Consider the following 22,291-nt stretch of genomic DNA (forward strand, 5'->3'; position numbering starts at 1 on the left):
ATAATATATAAATTCAATAAAATACAAAGTCCGCCGAAAATCAAACCTTCTTAGTAACTATTGGTTCAACATCCCTATTTATATCTAAAAACACAGAAACCGTTAGTAACTTTGTGACCTATTTACACCGGAAGTCGGTGCAGAGTTTGCGGTGGACAAAAACGTGTTTCCGTTCACTAGCAGATGTTTTGTGTTGCACTGGTGTAAAAAATATTACTTTCTCCACAGGTGCAGAAAATATTAGGATTTATGTTTATATTACCGTTAAGTTAATATAATCTTCCTGTCTCTTTGGTCCAGTACGTATATGATTGCGCTCTATGAAATTCTTACAAGACCCAGTTCCTGGATTCGATCCCTGGCTGGGCCGATTAGGTTTACTTAATTGGTCCAGGTCTGGCTGGTGGGAGGCTTCGGCTGTGGCTAGTTACCAACCTACCGGCAAAGACGACTGTGGTGTTTTCATCCTACTCCTAAGTCCTAACGAGTTTGCCCGATTCCACCATAGATGGCATCATAACGTACCATCAGGTGTGATTGTAGTCAAAGGCTAGCTTGTAAAGAATAAAAAAGGGGAGGGGATATGGAGCTTTGACCCACCACGCTTTACGTGCTCTCCTGCATGAAAGTAAAACGTCACTAGCTTGTCAACTCCAGGCTTCACCTAAAAATATGCGGGAAAACTCAATAAAGCTTATCCCAACCTGCAGGCTAATTCGTCGTCATCAACCCATATTCGGCTCACTGCTGAGCTCGAGTCTCCTCTCAGAATGAGAAGGGTTAGTCCAGTAGTCCACCACGCTGGCACAATGCGTATTGGCAGACTTCACACACGCAGAGAATTAAGATAATTCACTGGTATGCAGGTTTCCTCACGATGTTTTCCTTCACCGATTGACACACGTGATATTTAATTTCTTAAAATGCACACAACTGAAAAGTTGGAGGTGCATGCCCCGGACCGGATTCGAACCCACACCCTGCGGAATCGAAGGCAGAGGTCATATTCACTGGGCTATCACGGCTAATTCACTAAAGTGTTTTTCAGATAGCATGGGCACGGTGACAGTTGCCTTATGACATTCATAATATGTACTATTATCGTGAATCGCGGCAAGCTTTTAAGAGTGAAACGAACTGTCACCCTATCTGAAAAACACTATAACTTTGACGTACTCGTATGTTGACATTTACGAAATTGATATTCTATGTAACAAATGTCTTCCGGTGCCTCCTGACAATTTTTCGTGAATATTAAGTGTGTAGATAACATTTCTCAGTTTATTTGATCTTTATTTTAATATGTTGTTAAATTAATAACACTGGAACTTAAACCCAAGACTGCACTATCCGAAGTCTATGCGGTTAACCATTGTCACCAACCAACAAGACAACATTAACCTGTTATCTAATACAATATATTTTACGATTGCATCAATCTCATACAGACTTTCCTTAGTCCTAATAACCGATGCCATGGGTAAATTTAATTTTTTTAAATTAAAAATAAAATTAATCAAACCGAAATTCATTTATTTCAGGTAGATTGCAAGCACTTTCGAAACGTCAAGTTTGACGATTTGCAAAGACTCTACCGGTAGCGGTTCGAAAGGCAAGCTTGGCGGGTATAAAATAATAATAAACGAAAGTTTAAAGTATAGAAAACAATATTTTACCGCTTAATAGCATTCAATTAACATTTTTATAACAAGACAAACCTTCAAACTCATCAATAATGGTGTAGTTTTTCTTCATTTAGACAAATATATATGGAAAAGAGCCCATTTCTAAATATATCGCGAATAACTTCAAAATCGCATCCAAAGCAGCGAATTCTTTAAATAGTCGACATTTGAACACCTACACATACGCTCTTGAATATGTTTACCGAAATACAAGTAAACAAGAATAAAGCTGAACGCGCCAAACACAATTTTCCGTAACAAAACTCGAGCGCACCGGAAAGTCGCATTTATTTCCCGCCATCCGGCTCCTCGACCAACCGAAATTTGGCGCCTAAAATCCTCGAGCCAATGAATACAATGGCCGCCCTTTTCAACCAATCAGCGCGAAGCCCGCGCTCTCGCCATCGCGTCTTTGTCATATCTCGAAAATTAGTACGCCAGTGCAGTGAACCCCGACGTTAAATTGAAGATTTTCCGTGAAATAACGTTGTAAAACTTATCAGGTGAGCTTAATTTTATTGTTTATTCCAAATAATAACAATAATTTTATCTTTTTATAAATCGAACACATGATGTCGTCTACGTATTAAATAATAGTTTCGCAATTTTACTACAATCAACTAAATCCGAAATGGCGCTGTGTTTTAACAAAAATATTTCACAGTTTTGAACAAATTAAATGTATAAATGCCATATTTTGAATCATTTATTTGATAATAGTTCTGTTTTAATAAATCTGGTTTTAATACTATTGTAATATTCTAGTCCCCGTTCAGCAAAATGGCGGCGACGTTGTGTGCTATTAATATATGCTCTGTCCTCTTTTATGCAACACGAACAAGTGCAAGTGTGACAGGGACAGCGATATTTCTGATAAGAAGGTTTATAGTATGCTGCACACGTAACTAGACACGTCTTCGTTCTTCGTAAACAAGCTCTGTATTGGTGTTGCCATAATGACAAGTAATTAAACATTCCTCTAATTTAGGGTAACTTATAATTGTTGATATAATTTAATTCGTCCATTTTACTATCGTATATTTTATATGAGATTTATCGTAGACAAAAGTGGATTTAGTAATATGTTAGTTATAATTACCAGATATTGCTTATACTTCACTTTTTTTGTAGTAAGACGTTTTATTTTTTATTTATGTGTTTTATTTTTAGTGTATTTCTATGACTTATTTTTTTATTACATTAGATTTATTTTTAATTGAACATTACATTATTTCTTAGTTATTATCGAAAATAGTTGCACAAATTATTAGTGGTAGTGATTTGACAGATCATGGCTAATACTGTTTAAAATGATTGTTAATTACATCCTACTAATATTATAAACGCGAAAGTTTGTATGGATGTTTGTTTGATTGGATATTTGTTACTCTTTTACGCCGCAACTACTGAACTGATTAGGTTGAAATTTGGAATGGAAATAGATTTACTATTCTGGATTATGGATTTCTCTGGATTAACACATAGGCTACTTTCATCTCGGAAAAATTCACGGCACCCGAGGGATTTCTGAAAAACTAAATTCCACACAGATGAAGTCGCGGGTGACCGCTAGTAAACTTATAAATGAATAAAATTGTATGTATATATTAGTCGATTTGAGTCAACTTTATATGGCAACATTACATTACAACATTGTAATACGTAGGTAAACGTAATGATTCACTTTCAAGTTTCATGATGTTTGATTAATAGGTATTCTTTGCATGATCGAAAGTTTGCTTCATTTTATTATTATTTCCTAAAAAAAAAATTTTATTAAATTGGTTTATTTTCTTAAAGGTAGATAGGTTTTATAGGGAATAATTTTAAAACTAGGTAGTTACTATCGTAAATTATTTGGTTATTTTAGTTTTTTTCGTAAAATATAGTTTTGTTACCTACTTAGGTATATAGTTATATAGTTTACTAATATTTTCTTATAAGAATTATTCGTAGTTTCCAAAAGAAAATCACTTTTTTTACTTTAAAGAGATAATTTTATAGCATCGGTATGTACTTTAAATGCCTTTATCATATTATTTTTTTTATACAAATGAAGAAAAGAAATTCGTTGATAAATGGTTGATGCAATTATTCGTCTTATTTGAGGAAAATATTCGATAGTAGCGCCACACTGTGGCAACAAGCACAACACGCGTGAAGCGACGCGGTCGGATCGGCGGCGGCGCAGCGAAGGTGAACGCGACGCGTTCGGCGTTCTTTCTTTAGTCGGCCGATCGCTTTGTGCTAGGACGGACGTATCACGTCACTTACGCGTCACTGTCGTATTCGTGTTGTTTACATTCTTATTGGTTCGTAATGAGACAAACATTGGTTTGTGCGTGTTAAAAACTCGAGTTATTGTTGCATAGGTTCCGCGGATGCGGTCAAGGAGTGCTTAAGCGTTTTGGAACTATTGAAACGAAGATGTCTACATTAAGTATGAGGGCGCCTGGCATCCAGACGACGGTGCTGGACACGAGGTCTTTACATGTTAGAGGAGTCACAACAATCGAGGGCGTGAGGAGAAACTTGTTCGGGTGCACAGACAGGGAGGAAAACAGGAGATTTGTTGAGCGAGAGTTGGCGAGGCAACTAGATTTGGACAGCCAGAGGTGGGGCTTCGATTTTGCGACCGAAACTCCACTGCCAGGAGCTCAAAGGTTCGCATGGCAACTAGTGCCGGCCGCGTCCATCCCTGCCGCATTAAGGAGATCGCCAATTAAAATAACGCCAAAACCAGCAGTGCCGAAACAAGAACCCAAAGTGTCGAGTCCAGAAAACAGCAAAACACAAAAGAGAATAACAGGTGAGTGTTCCATTTTTGAATCTTTACCATTTATGACGAATATCATTCGTTATAATTTTTTTTTATTATTTTACGGCTCTGAATGTCTTCATTTTTATTAAGCGTGCTACAGTGACCAATTTAAATAGACCCGCGGTTATACTTAGATAGCATTTTAACAGGGATCATAAACAGTTTGTCATTCGTAAAAACAGCGACATTACATTTTCGGCGTCAAACAATAGAAAGTATCAAATTATATGTATTGTAGTGATAACTTAAAATAAACTTCGCTGTTAATGTATTTACAATAATGATTAAATAGTATTTATGCATACGACAAAATTTGTCATTAAAATAATGCTAATAAGGTAATTTGTTGGGTGATTTATGTCAGGTCTCGTCAACTTGGGTGTGCATTTTGATATTGGTTATTTTGGGTGCATATAGCGTTGTGTAGGAAAAAATTTACATTAATTCCTATATATAATAATTAATTATATTAAACAGGACATATTTAACCACTGTCACTAATATTTAATACTGCAATTAACCTGTTACAGAAATATTTTTAGTTGAGTATTAACTTATAACCGGTATTTTCCCCTTAAGTAGGTATGTCTATAGGTACATACATAAAGCTTAACATGTACAGGGTTTTTTAAAAAAAAATCAAAGGGTACAGGCGTTTTTTTCTGCTGTCTAAACGAATATTTATAAATATTCGGTTGTTTGTTTGATATGATTAAACTAAAAAACTATTTGACCAATAAAAAAAAATCCGTCTCCATTAAAAAGCGTTTTCCCTTGGAAACGGAAATTACGCGGGTGAAACCGTGAGACGTCTGATAGTTCTATTTTTTTTCTACCTACTTAATGTTAATTAATATTTTTAGTAAAATTTATATTTACCCTGGTATTAAATACCTACTTATATGTATAGGTAACACTTAAATAAACATAGTCTCTGAAAGTTATCGGAAGATGTTTTATTTATAGTTAATCATATTATTAATTGTTTGTAATTATTATAATTAATCATATTATGTTTGTGAGAGGTGTTGATTATTTATAAAACAATTTTAATAGCTTTTATGAAATGCCATAATCCATATTATAATACTCTTATTTATGTAGGTAGGGTAGCCTACATCAATGGAAGTACCTTCATACTTACGGCACCTTTTATGTGTCTTTAATAAGAAAGGATTGACATTTTTTTAATATTTTATTTCTTTTCGTTGACTTTCCATAAAAATCGTTTTTCTGTTTAATTTCTTTATTTATATTTAGTGAAACTAGGTCAGTAATAATTATTATCATCTAAACAAAAAAATCGGTTGACAAAAACCTAGTAGAAAAAAAGTCATAAACTGTTTTGTCTCTAACTGTAATTAGATAACTTAATGTAACTCAAGTATATAGGTAACTGATTTTATTGACCATAGGCTCTCAACTTTATTTTACCCACCTTTGAAAATATTTCTTCACCAAAACGCCAAAAAAAAACAAAAAAAATATATACTTTAATTAGGTCAATATTATTCAATTTAATAAGATGAATGAGATCTAAATGTTATAGGTAATTTTCAGATAAATTTTCGACTATTTAATTATTAGCTCGATAACAATAACACACATAATATACACAAATAAACAACATTGTATAAAAAGTATTGTGTATTTTCACACACCACATAAATGTAATGACTTTGTTTTCTTTTTGAAATATATTTTAATCTGCCAACTTTATTGAGCCATCTCAATGCCCTCTAACTTTCTCTAAGTCCTTAAATGTTCTTTTAAACATTTCAATCGTCCATTTGTGGGCATAATCTTACATTGAGAACCTATGGTATAGACGGTGTCAAGTTGCCGGGTCATCGGACACCGTTCTATAAAACTACCAGCAAATAGGCTACGAATGTAATGGCTTATATGAAACACGAGATAATAGCATGGTGTCAATATGCTTCGACGTATCGTTGTAATAACTCGACAAATAGACGGCGTCTAAATTAAAAAAAAATAGGTAATATTTATCATGATCTAAATCTTGTAGTCAATTTTTTTTATTTAATTACTTTAACCAGTCTAGCTTTTTTTATTAAATTAATCAGTCCAACACTAAAGCCAAAACTGACTTTACAAAGATATCGTCACAGTGGCGTGCAGTTCGTAATATGCACTGCATACCCTATTAGGAGCCTATATCGAATACCTATACGAGTAAATTTTCTATTTTCATCAACATAAACAACCCATATTCGGCTCACTGTTGTTGCGTAAGGCTAAAAATTAAATGAAACAGAAAATCTCAATATCTCATAGCTCGACCCAGGACTCGAATCTTGGAACTCGTGATTTGAAGCCACATAGGCTAACCACTAGACCCACGAGTGTAGGTTTTTTTTAAATAAATAATTGCACATAAAATAAACTAAGTGCGTGAAAGTCTGCCAATCTGCATCGGCCAGCGTGGTGGACTATACTAACCCTAACCCTTATTCTGAAAGGAGACTCGAGCTCAGCAGTGAGCCAAATATGGGTTGATAATGACGAAAATGAACTACGGATTTAAGTTCAAAATAGCCTAATCATTATTTCCTCTTTCTCCTTCACACTCGACATTCATTGTTCTTTTAACTTCCTTCTTTAACCCCTAACTTAACGCCTTTCAATATCGCCGGACGTTTGTTTTTTGCCCAACAAGGTGTCAAAAACTCCATAAAGATCCAAACCCTATTTAAAAATTAAGTAACGCGTCATTAAAAATTAAGATTTTTAACACCTCTTTTCTTAGTTAATTTTTAATGAGCGTCTACACGCAATTTGCAAAGGGCAATGAGCAAAAAATGTGTTAGACTACTTATTAGACTGTTTTTTGTAATATATCCTTCATTGATTAATAACATACATGCTCAAGTTATTTTAATATCATTTGATATGTATGTTTTTAACTGTTTAAAAAAGGTTAGTTTTTTATCTTACTTTGTTCTGACTGAATTATTTAAATGCTCTAGATGTCGTGTCAAATTCAACCAACGGTTACGCAATACTGCACCAATACGCGTGCGTATATTGAATACTCACGATACTTTAAATTCTAAAATCCTATATTCCTTTTTTTATAATTGCGAAAGAAAAACAATGATCTAGCTTAGAAAGCAAATTCAAATTCGAAATTAATTAATTTCAAGTAGGCTTCGCTAACAAGTGCTTTTGAAACGTATTACGTAGGGTTTGTTAGTAACTAAGTAAGTTAATAACTCTACCACCGTTAGAAAGGCAAGACTTAAACACCTCACATTATCCACTGAGCCTATGAGGCTGTTAAGCTTGCTTATTAGTACAGAATACGTAATAGTACAAGAATACATAGATTTATCATAAACTAGCTGATACGCGTTTTACCCGCATGGTTCCTGTTCCCATAGGAATACAGGTATAATATAGGGCGTGGTTCCCGTTCCCATAGGAATACAGGAATAATATATTATAGCCTTATAACCTTCCTCGATAAATGGGCTATCTAACACTGAAAGATTTTTTTAAATCGGACCAGTAGTTCCTGAGTTTAGCGCATTCAACCAAACAAACTCTTCAGATTTATAATATTTTATTATAAATGTAAAGTTACTATCTGATAAGTATAACAAAATGCCATCTAATGGTGTGATAACGTATTAGATTGACATAATGTAATAGCAGCAATTACGACTTACGCAAATGTTTACTTAATGTTTTATTAATAACTTGAGAGTATGTTCGCATATGTCCAATTTATAGATCACATGTGGGAGGTATAGTACTGCGTAGTATGGCAAAACAAACACACTTAAATAGGTCAAGTCACTATGATGTGCTGTCGTATTGAAACTACTATCATATGTATATATATATATGTACTTGTACATATGTTTTCTGTGCTACTATAGTTGTTAGAGTACTCACACACAGATAAAATGATTCATGAGGAATGTTTAGGTATATAATTTCACTAGGTTTCATATAAAATTATTGAAATATGACGATTATTGGAAGTGTAGGAAAAAATCAAGCCGCCTGGGAGTTATCTTATTCCTTTGATATACATCTACACTAATATTATAAAGCTGAAGAGTTTGTTTGTTTGATTGAACGCGCTAATCTCAGGAACTACTGGTCCGATTTGAAAAAAATATTTCAGTGTTAGATAGCCTATTTATCGAGGAAGGCTATAGGCTATATATTAGTCCCGTATTCGTACGGGAACGGGAACTACGCGGGTGAAACCGCGCGGTGTCAGCAGCAACATATAACAAAACAATGCGATGTTTCGCTTTTCTGATATAGCATAAAGTTTATGATACAACTAGCGGACGCCAGCGACTTCGTCCGCACTTAGAACTTAATCCGGCAACCTAACAAAATCCATTCTAAGCGGACGTCTACTATAACTATAAACTACCTCCCTGGCAAATTTCAACTTTGTACGTCAAGCGATTTTGGAATTTGGATTTTTGTAACGATAGATAAGATAGTAATTTTATGAATTTTATATCCAGACCAAGCCACTTTTTTCAGTGTCAAACTGCAGAAAATGTAAATTATTTTGTATTTATGTTACCTAAGTCTAATAAACTGCGTCTATATTACCTACCCCTATTTGAAACAGTCAATACTAACTAGTAATAAATTGCCGGAAATAAATTAAAACGTTCAAAATTTACTATAAAAAAAATCAAATCTATATCGTTATAAAAAGACAGCTGAAATCAAACAAAATCATAGCATGTTATTACATGCAGATGTAAGTTGAAGAGTTTATGAAGGGGTCATATTTGAGTTTATTGTCTGAAACTGACCAAGCGTACCGACCACGCAGGGGGTCTAAGAAACAACTGGGTAACCCAATTTCTAAGATCCCTTCTAACTTCTAATAGTTTTCGTAATTACACCTTTACTAGTGTCATTGAACTTTGAGTGTTTTGTAAGTTTTTTGGACGCAAGTGGACGAAACCGCGGGACGTAGGATATTGTGTTTCTAAAAATGCGAACGCAATCAAAGTCGTTACTATTTAAGTGGTGCGGTCGAATTACATTTTTTTTTTACATTTTTATTTTTATTAGGTATTGGTTGACACAATTATTAGTATTACCAACAATTACGTATTGTGGTAATTGCATTATTGGTGGGTACATTTTCTGAATTATTAAGTAAAATTCAAAAGTTGCTATGGAACAATATTTCCTCATTCTTATCTAATCTAAACTGGGTAAGTTAAATAAAAATCTCCATAAGGATATTTTACTTTTAAAGTACACAAATTACTCGTACCTACCTACTTATTTGACTTATCAAAATATTACTCGTTTGTATTTAATAGTTAGACCAAAGCTTCCTGAATTTTTTATGGATTTAAATGTACCTTGAGATTTATTAACCTAAGTACCTACTTAAGGAGTAAATAAAAGTAAATTACTTTTTAACATTTTGACTTCGTTGCAATTTTTTAATATTTACGTAAGCTTCATTGAGTTATTATTATAAACCTGAAGTCATCTACAAACCGCATCAAAATCCATCTCAAGTAATTGAGGAAGAGTTATAGGCATAATATAATACACAGAGAAATACGCGGAAAGAAACTTTTTTATACTATGTACTGCTGGGCTATTCTGTAACCATATTTTTATAACTCGCAAGCGCGAGTTTAGAATTCACCTCTATCTCTCTGTTTAACACGATACTTTAGAATGAGAAAGATAGCGGTATATTAGAAACTCGCACTCGCGAGTTATACTTAACATCGTTAGAGAATAGATAGAGAGTCATTGTGAACAAATGTACTGCATAATATACTTCAGTGCCAAATCAGTGTCGGTACCATTCACAAAGAAACAGACGCGGAAAACCATTTTTAACCGACTTCCAAAAAGGAGGAGGTTCTACGTTCGGCTGTATGTATGTTTTTTTTTTTTTTTTGAAGGCGGCGCGAATCCAGTGTCATGTTTTAATTAAAGCCGTTTCTGAAAGAACCACAGAAATTTTGTAATTTAAACGGCTTGAATTAAAACATCACTGGCTTGGCACCGGCTTCTAACTGATCAGAAGGTAGCACATAGGTAAGAGGTTATTTCTTGCTTTTTAGTTTAGGTTAATTTTTGAGTTGGAAGTCGGTTGAATTTTTTTTATTAAAATTTTGTTGTACTATGTACTGAAGTCATTGTAAACACTATACTAACTATACTGTAGTCCCACATCACACGTAGGTACATCTAACACAGTAAAGATGAAAATAACCCAACATTATACCACCATCTGCTATCATACAGTACGGATCAATCGATTTTATTACGGCAATTTTAATGCATTTCATTCGTGGCTCGTAAATCTCGTTTTCATTGTGATATTACTGACTCGAGCCGCGCGCGCGCCACCCTTTGTTGTTGCACCCTCACGGACACTGACTGCAACGGTTGTTATTGATTTTTTAACTGTCATTTTCACCCCCAACATTTAACTATGTTAATTTCCTGTGACAACTAATAATAAGAATTACTTAGATCATTTCATTTGTCAAATACTCAAAATCCAGCTGGGCTATTTACTATTTTGGTCTTTATTAACAACCTAATAAAATAAACATCAAATTAATTGACAAAATATCATCTACATACTGATATCCACCAGTAAGCACCGGATGACATTTGCTACATAGTTATAATAAGCTAGATTTTTAATTAGCTATTGGGGTGTCATGTTGTCGACTTTTATTTCTTTATTAAGACTCCGCATTAAATTCTTTTTTTACATATTCTACGGGAACCATGGATTAGTATGGGATAAAAAGTAGCTTATTTCTTTATCGTGGGTATAATCTATTTCCATTCTAAATTTCAATCAAATCGGTTTAGTAGTTGCGAAGTGAAGGAGTAACAAAAATACAAACATTCACAGTGTAACTTTAAAACAAAATTTATATTAAATATTGACATTATATTAGGAACTCAGTATTATAATTTTCACTATTTAATCGTACTATCCAATTTGATAATTAAATCAAAAAGTTTTATTACACTCACAGAACATTTTGTTTCAAATTCAACAAAAACAAGGATGTTTCATCATGACACATTGATTGCATCAAAAATCGAAACAACAGGGTTCTGTTTCACAAGAAAAAAAAAATTATCGCGCACTAAACAAGATGGCGAAATCATCGCGATGTGGGTGACTAGAAAAAAAAACGCTGTCAACGCACGTGTTCGAATTTCGTAATTCGAAATTCAAAATTTCTAGTGATATAGGGGAACGGTAACGGTCGCGAGGCGGCATCTGCCAGCCCCCGCGCGATATTTATATATAGCACCCCTAAAATACCCCTACAACACCCCTAAAGTTACAGTAAGCATCGGGTGACCGGACTATACTGCATCTGTTTATTGTTTAACAGATCGATAGAATGCAATTCTGAATAATAATTCGACTAGTCGAAACGCGACCGTTATTCATTAAAATTTTTAATTATTGTATCAATTCTGTAATAAAAAGTCCCAATTTTGTGATAAAAAATTAAAAAAAAATTATCTAATATTATTAACTTTTTGCTCTTTTATTGGTCATGTGAAGTCTGCCAATCCGCATTGGCAGACTTCACATGGCCAGCGTGGTGGACTAATCCCTCCTCTCATTTTGAGAGGAGACTCGATCTCAGCAGTGAGCCGAATATGGGTTGATGATGATGATTGATAAATAGGGGAACATAAAATCACAGTATTATTTAGAACTAAGTAGGTAGGTTAGAAAAAGGTATTCAGTTACATACAATTAGGTTAATTTAACTTCAAGATTTAAAAAAATATTATATTAAACTTGTGAGATACAAGTGCCCCAATTTAATGAGATTTTTCTGATAATAAGAGTTTCAATTAAAAATATATTGTGACCTTATTGAGATAGGTACACGTCCATGATTTAATTTCGCATATGGATGCCAAATATCTATTTGTAAGGCACCTACCAACACAACCGTTTTGTTTGTTTGTGTGAATGAGTCGTACATTGGTTATGGTAGCATATAAGTAAGCTAGAAGTCTTCGAACTGTCATAAGAAGCAATCGTCCATATAGTTCATAGGGGCAGGCCACGTCACCGGAAAGGTCATCATAATTAAAACGCATTAATGCACTTGTTACTTACTGCAAAGTGCAAAAGTGGAAAACGACATAACTGAACGCAATACGTTGCCATTCTCACGGGGTTCACGTTTTTAACCCCTAGGTGGGTAGATATGGTTCAGCGATCCTAACGAACTGTCGACTGTGTTTGGTCACACTGCAAGCGGTTGATACGATTGCAACGCGATCGCTTGTGTATGCACTGAAAGCGTTTTGAATGCGACGGTACCTAACATACGAGTACAGTTTAAATATATAAAGTCTTTGATTTCACAACAATCATTTTATTTAGTGTGTATTTTTTTTTTATTTTGTCTGTTGGTCTGGGCTAATCTCTGCAACGGTTGAACCGTATTTAATTAAGCATATAGGCTATTTTCTATCCCGGAAAAATCCATGGTTCCCGCAGGATTTGTGAAAATTCACTTTCATGCGGACGAATTCCGCTAATATTTAATTCACTAGTAGATATAAATACACAGTTAATAAACGCCCGTGGATTTAGCTTAGGCAACCAAAACAACCGTTTAGTATTTATTATCAATAATTATTTTACATCTTGCTTCAAAATGCTCAAAATCACGCCGAGTACCTGCATTATGACAGTTGGTACTATTGTCAGACCGTCGCATCGCGCTGTCTTACCGCTATCAGTGTGAACAAACCTTTACTGATAAAAAATGATTCCGTCCGTCCGGCAGGGTTCCGTCTCAATTCCTAGAAACTATTCCTGTTCACTACCGGATCATACGTCATACATTATTAACGAACCTTGCGTAGTTATCTTGAACGATTTTTTGTATGGTATCCAGTCAGTACTTGAATGTAATTTCTCATGTTAGCAAGTATGTGCAATTCGAGAAATAGAGCTAAGTAAGTTATGGCATTTTTTTAATAGTAACAAAAAAAAACAAAAAATATGTACAGCTCAAAATATTTTTTTTAAATAATCTCTATGATCGCATGATCTTATAAATGGGAAAATATCAGTCAAACCAATAAAGAGAAAAAAATCTTCAGGTTTACCATTTTTTATTAAAATAAAGGTACTAAATAAAATAAATAATATATTAACTTATTTTATTAGCAATTTTATACAATACAGCCTGTAACGAAATGAATATTACGGTCATTAGAATTGAGTACTTAATTATTTATTTCACTCGGGAATTAAATGTTTTTGCCATGAGCTCAAAAAAGCTAGAACTGAGACCCGTAAAACCAAATTAAAAAAAAATCCTGACTGCGAAGTTTCAATTTAGGAGTTAAATATTAAAAAAAAAAAACAGAAATGTAAAGCTTGGATACACACGGTCGCACTTTCTAACGTCCGAATGGAATGGAAAGATGAAAGTGGCGTGCCACAATGCCATGCGCGTGCGAAAGAGTAAGCAGATGCGAACGTAACAGTTTTGGGAAAATGAAATAGTACCGTAGCATCAGATTATATTTTGGTTGAGTTACGGTATTTTGATTGATGTGTGCTTATTTACAATGAGAAACGTTTGTACAATTATAACTCAATAGACACTGATCCTGCATCATATGTCATTTTTTTTAAATATCCTTTACAAGTTAGCCCGGGTATCGAACCCAGGACCTCCGTTTTGTTAATCTACAGCGCACACCACTGCACTACGGAGGTCTTTAATCACTAGCAACCACCAACAACTAGGCTGAATTAGAGAAAAAAATTCTATAACGCGACCTTTTTAAAGTTTTAGGGCACTGAGATACCAGGAGATGATATATGTATTCCCCCCCCCCCCCACTCACTTATGAGCTCGACATAAGACTCGAACTTCACGATACAAAGCTACATAGAACCATATTTTTTTTTAAAGAATATTTTCCATATTTTGTATAACATGACCAATATTCCCATTCCCCTCCAACTAGTCGGGAAAGACTGTGCTAGGAGTGGGTACGACAAGACCAACGGGGTGAGGATGAACCACCACCCTTCGGTGATGAATCCAACCGTTGAACTATTGCAGCTTTTGCCATGCCATATAGAACCATGAAGGTTAACCACTCAACCAAAGCATTTTAAATCAATCTTTCTGTCTTTACAAAAAACAGCTGATGCGTTCTGTTCCGGCCGATGGCGTCGTGATGTCTTGGTGTTTTTATATGGGAACCTCTTTTATACACCGTAAAATATGCCATTATATTCCTATTTGAAGGACTAGTGAAAGTGCTACTTTTACTTTCATTGAAACTGCTAGTAATATAAAGGGTATTGTGTATTATGAGTACTATCTTTATTCTTTACTAGCTGACGCCACGCGGTTTCACCCGCGTGGTTCCCGTTCCCATAGGAGTACGGGGATAATATATAGCCTATAGCCTTCCACAATAAATGGGCTATCTAACACTGAAAGAATTTTTCAAATCAAACCAGTAGTTCCTGAGATTAACGCGTTCAATCAAACAAACAAACAATCAAACTCTTCAGCTTTATAATATTAGTACAGATTAGTACAGATTGTTAATTTGGGTCACATAAGAATGATTTTATTTTCCTATATTTTGCTTTACTGGACACGGATCGAACTCAATACCTCTAGTGCTGTGTACGGCAAAGACGTACCACCAAGCGATTTAGCGTTCCGGTACGATGTCGTGTAGAAACCAAAAGGGGTGTGGATTTTCATCGTCCTCCTAACAAGTTAGCCCGCTTCCATCTTAGATTGCATCATCACTTACCATCAGGTGAGATTGTAGTCAAGGGCTAACTGGTAAAGAATAAAAAAAAAGTTGCAACTTAGCAACAGCAATAGGGCAGTCCGCTCCCTTTTATATGATCAATAAATTACCATTTAGCGATATCTATAATTACCCAGTATCCATACCATCCAATTGATGTTCCCAAGGGGAAGCTACTAACTGGGTAACTAATTCTATTTTTATAGATGATTGATTTCCGCTTGACTGATATCTCACCTGGTAAATTAACTGAAATCTAAGTATTGATACATTGTAGTAGGTATTCTTTCATAGACAATCCTCACACACCCTCGTAGTGCAGTTGGTAATACTGTGGGTTTTCAATAGAGATATTCTGGTTTCGATTTCCAGCTTGGGCAATTTGGTTGGTAAAATTTTTGTAGCATCGGCCGTGGCTAGTTACCGCTATACCGGCAAGACGTAGTAGACGTAGGCCAAGTGATTTAGCTTATGCTTAGAAACCCTCAGAAGTATGGGTAGACCAAGGGCGTGCACTTCATAGATGCAAATATGCATTGCCTACCCTGAGGATTCAGTAAAAACCTGTATTGACGAATTTTCCACTTCTTACAATTTGTAAGTCTAATGCCTACCTTACTTAAAAACCTTATGCACGCCACTGGGATAGACTAAACTTCTACCTCTTCTAAGTATCACTACATCCTGCATCTTTACTTAACATCTAGGGACATCGCAGTCAAGTAATGGGAAACAGAAATTTACAAAACAAGGAAACAATAAAATTTAACGCTAATAATATTACACATACAATCCAATGGTGATCGTTTCCCATAGTGTGCTTCTATTTAACAACCATTAATTAACTATTGATATCTGTAATTTCCCAATACCCCAAAAGGTCCAACGCACACCGGTCAGATAATTGTCTATCAGCAATATATCACCCTTGTTAAACGCTTTCCCATGGCGGGATCAATGGGAACACGTGCGATGGGATGCTCAGTTCCCGTACAACGATATGCTTCATGGGTTTTTTACGTTATTGGCCGTTTAGAACCTCTTGTATCGATAACGCAAGCTTCAACGGTCATAGAAACCATATATGTATGTTAAGGGTGCGCTAACCTCATTACAGCCTCATATTCAGAATATAATGTCGCGATTCTTTAACAAGTCTCATGACTCTATTGTACATCGTGTGAGCTGATTTATTTAATGTGTGTTAAGGTTGCGCTCTTTTTTTATTTTCTTTTATTTTTCTCTAATATTCTAATACAAGAACAAACTTAGCAATACTAGATTCTTAAATCTAAATTGGCTCTCATAATAAATTAACATTATGACTGAATATTATTTGCTGACTGTTTTATTTTTACGGTTTATCCTAATAACTTATTTTTGTACCAAGTTCCAGCATTAGCTTTCCAATTAGTTGCATAAGTATGTTAGATATTTTCCCATGACCATCAATAGAAACACGTGCAACGGGATGCTCAGTTCCTGTACAGCGATATGGTTCATAGGGTTTTTACGTTATAGGCCATTTAGGACTTTTACTTAAACGATTTAGTATCTCTAGCTTCAACGATCAATGTATACATACTTGTAAATATATTGTACAAGTTTCGTTTGCACTATTATTTTTCTGTAGATACATAATAATACGATTTATCTATAGACGTCATGAAAACAGTCCATAAAATGAAACGCTGGCCAGCGTACTCTTAACTAGGGTTTCCTTAGTACATCAATAAGTGGGATCTAAACCTTTGGGTTTCGCATATCGTTCTGTTGAATTTGTTGTAATTGTTAAATTACTCTAATTTCCTGTGTGATTTCATGACATCATGGGATCACAATATTTTGCAGGAAAATCCACAGAATATAAAATCAGTGAACTGGTATTATCCAAACCAAATATTTCCTGATCATATGTTAGAAATAATAATTAACTAAAACTTGTAAAATAACTAATACTTTTAGAATCTAACTTACCATAAATCTATTCTAATGGATTTTTTTTAATACTCAATTTATTTTGTATTCTACAGAAAAATAGTAAATAAATATGCCTCTATCAGAATGAATTGTCAATGATCAACTTTACCGCAATTTACGACATCAAGTAAAAAAAAAAACTAACACAAACCCAAAATAAAAGTTAAACCATTATTTCCATCAACCTCGTTCCATTATTTCCAATTCACAATTCGCTTTAATTGTTTTAAATGGAACGCGTCAATTTCAATTTAGGAACGCGACGGATTTTTATTCCTTTCTGACAGCTGTCCAAGGAGAATAAATGCGCACATGAAAAAAACCTCGGTAATAAAAATTAAAAAAGTAAATGCACCGCGACCAAAAAAAGACCTCTTTGTCAGTATATCACGCGGTCGGCTTGTAAAAAAAAAGATATATATTGACACGCGAAGGTTATTGTTTTAGTGGTTTTTGTGTTCGAAATTTAAATAAAAACGGTACGTTACGCTTTGTGCTCGAAGAGATAACCAACTGCAAAGTAGCCCGGTAATGTTCCAGTTAGGGCTGCTCGATCGATTTTTTATTATTCTGTATTTATAATTACTTATTTTTATATTTATATTTGAGTAGTTTATTCATATTAGTCATATTTTGTACAGAGATAACTTCGAAGTTTAATACTAGATAACAGTTGTTTGTATTTATATCAACGATTGAATCCAATAAATTACAATTGGTTTGTTGTTTATTAAATTCAAGATGACCCGATAAACTTTGTATCAGCAAAAAATAAATAAATTATTGACTTGGAAAGCGCAATCGGTAATGCCTTGCTTTCTTCAGCGGGGTTCCCAGTTCGACTCCCAACTACATATCTACTTTTATTTTTTCTTTTTTCGACTAGAGTTTTAAGTTTTCCCTATATATTTTTTTTTTGCAAACAATACAAAAAAAGTCAGTTTTTGAGCTTATCGTCACCAACGGACAGACAAACAACACCAGTTTTACGTTAAAAACTGTCAACTACATTATACGGAAGTCACTAACAACACCGTGAGAAAGTATAACGCATTAGACATAATTATACCGCAGGTCCTTCGGTGTAATGGATGTCGCATTTTTGGTCCTTTAATGACAGTAGTAATTTCCTCTATGATATCTTTGAAATTACTCGTGGTTGAATCTAATGACACTTGATAATATGTAGTTTTGAGTTTTTACATCATTCGATTCGATATGTCGTATGCACTCACATTGGTTTTATATCGTGTAAAATAAAATAAATTTAACAATTAAATGAGAAAATTTCCTACTTCTCTCTGTCAGTAATACTGCATAACATACCTTTTTTTACATTTCTTAAAAAAAATATTTTAAAAAAATCCGATGCCCATTATATAATCGACCTTTACATAACGTCCAGTCTTTTTGGTCAAGTGTAGCACAAGACTAATAGAAGCATATATTATAGAATAGAATAGTCAACTAGTAGTAAAAATTCTTCTTTTGTTTATTTACTGCTAAACAACAAGTAAGGGTCTCCGCAAGTAAAGTAATTAAAACCAACTATTAGAAAAGAAAAAACCCAGAAACACTACCGATGCCCCATTTTTATTTGCTTTATACCCCATCGTTGCAAATATCTCTCCTTACATTATACCTAATAGTACTTAAGACTTGGAGCTTAAAACAGACTTAATTCCCGCTTTTAAAATTATTTCATGTCGTCAGATCGTTAAAAATATCGTATCATCGTTAATCGGATCGTCACGTATAAAAGCGTCGTTACAGTTAACATGAGATGTAATTTTATACGTACTGCAGTTCAATATCCATCGCGGCCAGATATTGAATACCGACCGCAATGCAAGAGATTTGCAACCGGAGATCTTATCGCAATACCATGTAATATGAGATTAGATATCTAGATTACCTAGCGTTAGGATAAACACTAGGAATTTTATAAAAATGGATGGTAGATAGATACGTGGAGTGCATTGAACTCGTACTTATGATATTTTACTTGCGTTTTGAGGGCGTGAACTATTTATTGTTTTTTTTTTATTTTTTTTTCGTCATCACTCTTTTTTTCAGCTGAGTTTTATGAGCTTGGTTTAGCGTGTCGAGTGGTTCTAGTTTTCATGTGGTTTTCGGTCAAAGAAGTAAATATAAAATCTTGCATTCATTGACATTACTTAACGCATTTTTATTGCAAGGTTTTATTGCTTCTATAATACGTCACTGGTTACTAAAGTAATAGATTTTGGCTCTTCATGTTTTCTAATGCATAAATTAATCTAAGAAAATAAAATGATAGTTTCGGCTCTTCATCTATACTAATATTATAAATAAGTAGTTTGTGGTAATGTAGGGGCTAACCTCTGGATCTTCTGAACCGATTTTGAAAATCCTTTTACCACTTGAAAGCCACGTTAATCGTCAGTCTCATAGGCTATTTTTTATTCCTGTATTTTCACGGGAACGGGAACTACGCGGGTAAAGCCACAGGGCGTCGGCTATAGCTTGGCAACTTCTCTCGTAACACTCCCGATGCGAGAGCGGGCCGGGGGCATGTAGCGATTAATGAAAAACCTACGACTGAGGCACCTCCATTCCCCGCACGCACGATTTCACACCCGCGCAGTCTTTCCCCCTGTCGCCCGCATATCATGGGAGTGTCATCAATGAACTTGCCAGACCTACCTACTCTATAAACTCACAAACTAACGGCTTCTTCAGTTAAAAGCTAACATTTTACACCACTACGCCAAAGAGGTCTCATAACAAAAGCTATGTATCCAGCCTCCATATTGACACAGACAGACAGACGCGGTCGAATGTTTCCATCATTATGTAAATTGTATTCAACTCTGTTGTCACCTCAGGCAAGGGCGTGAAAACCCGTGATGCATAGCTTAATTTCTCGGTCAATACAAAATAGTCTAAGAGATTACCACTGCACTTCAAGACTGCAAGACATTGGATTGATTTCATCTCTGACTCTCTCTCTCTCTCTCTCTCTCTCATTGAAAGCGTCTTACATCATGGTTTACGCATGTCTAATCTAGAATGTATTTTTTTTAATTTAATTAAAACTAAGCTCATTAAAAAGCGTTTTTGGCTATGTTAAACTACAGTTATTTCTATTCTTGCTGAGCTAAATTAATTATACCGCAGGCAAAATCCTACTAATATTATACGCGAAAGTTTGTTTGGATGTTTGTTACTCTTTAACGCCGCTACTATTGAAGCGATTTGGCTGAAATTTGGAATGGAAATAGATTTTACTCTGGATTAACACATAGGCTAATTTTATTCCGAAAAAATCCATGAACACCCGAGATTTGCGAAAACCTGATGATTTTGATGGTATGAATGTTTGTTACTCTTTCTTTATTGTCTGTTAACTAATTTCACACCAAAAAAGTTCGAGTTTTTTTTATTATTAATTTTTTTTCACACGCTCCTGGTCTATAACGTCCCGTCTGATGTGTATAAATCAAAATAACACCAACACATTACTTATTCCGATACCACCACTTGAAAAAAAAGGACAATTGTCCACTCGACGCGCGGTCGGATTAGTCCTTTGCTGTACATCCAAATGTATTTTTGTCCAACACGCCATTGTATTGGATTTCGAGTTTCAAGAAAATTGATGATAGATGAACCTTGTCGGTGCATATATTTATTTTTAAACCGTTAATGGAATCCCTCAACGAATCAGTGGTTAAGGGGATGGACTCAATTCTGAAAGGTTTAGATTTCAATACCAAATACGTGATGAACTAACAAAACAAACAAAAGATTGTTTAAGAATTGTACCCATTTCTTAAATAATCTTTTCGCTTACTTAAAAGACAAACAAAGTGTAAGTTTGAGATTAATGGAAAAACATGAGATGAATAATTTACTTAGCAAAGCAAAAATACTCAATTGACAATTTTCATTCTACTAGATTTTTCTCTTAATATTAGTTAGCTACATAGAAAAAACATCACATAACGTCCAACTAATATAATAATTAACATCAAATTGATAACAACCGCGTCTTTCGTATTCCGTAAAACCCATTGTTAACGAAAATCACAATCCCAAATACAGTTAGTCAATTTGATCTGTTAGCAATAAATGAATAATGAAAACGATATCACGTGATTTAAAATCACTAACAACATCTAGTTGGTAAATTCGTGTATATCCACTAAAGTTACTAATAGTTAGTGAATACGCCAGCAGGAGTCGTAACCCTGGGAAACCCTACCCAATGCACTGTAAACAATCGACCCTTAACTACCAATACTAATTCCAACTCAAACAAGCAAACAATGAATACGACATGCCCTTAAAGGTCAAAGCAAACTTAGTACAACGTTGCGGCAATAATCTCAAGGAGCATACACTACGTGATCTCAAATAACTATAGACTTAACCGCGTAGGTGGTTAGGTAACGCCTGCCACACACGGTCAAGCATACCATCAAGTCTGCAGTGCACTTATTGATTTGGACAATTAAATGATGAATGAACTGGTGGTAGATTTCGGCTGTGGCTATTCACATTACGGGCAAAGTCCTTACGTCAAGCGATTTAGCGTTCCAATACGATGACGCGTAGAAACCGTCATAGTTATGGGTAGAATAAATCGCTTCTATCTTACTGCATCGTCACTTAATATCAGGTGAGATCGCAGTCTTGACTGCTAACTTGTCAAAATTTTCCACGTCACTAATCGCGCTACAGACTTATTGGTATATTTGATCGTGTGTGGTGGGCGTAAGAATATATTCACGAAATTTGTAGAGTATGTTAACCTGGCCGCTTTCTCTTCGTTGTTCTGGTTTTATTTCGTAACCACATAGCTGTAATGTAATTAAGTTATAATCAGGGTTACAGATAGGTGCTGTTTAAATAAGAATTACAATAAATTGCTTTTTTTTAATATTACTACTATAATAATTAAAGGCAACCTTCCGAGACAAAT

The 22,291-nt window shown here is 34.6% G+C and overlaps 1 protein-coding gene across 2 annotated transcripts in view; it reads left to right on the plus strand.

The window, feature by feature from the left end:
* Positions 1 to 2,033: 2,033 nt before the first annotated feature.
* Positions 2,034 to 22,291, plus strand: part of LOC112051090 (cyclin-dependent kinase inhibitor 1) — a 60,598-nt gene continuing 40,340 nt past the window's right edge. The window contains exons 1-2 of one of the 2 annotated variants that reach the window (XM_024089570.2): positions 2,034 to 2,188; positions 4,058 to 4,494. In XM_024089570.2, the coding sequence (XP_023945338.1) occupies positions 4,113 to 4,494 (382 nt within the window). In that variant the 5' untranslated portion in view covers positions 2,034 to 2,188; positions 4,058 to 4,112. Of the gene's footprint in view, positions 2,189 to 3,877; positions 4,495 to 22,291 lie in introns of those variants that run through there. The other variant, XM_052888683.1, reaches the window with a different exon arrangement.

The sequence above is a fragment of the Bicyclus anynana genome, chromosome 23, assembly GCF_947172395.1.
Source record: "Bicyclus anynana chromosome 23, ilBicAnyn1.1, whole genome shotgun sequence".
NCBI lineage: Eukaryota > Metazoa > Arthropoda > Insecta > Lepidoptera > Nymphalidae > Bicyclus > Bicyclus anynana.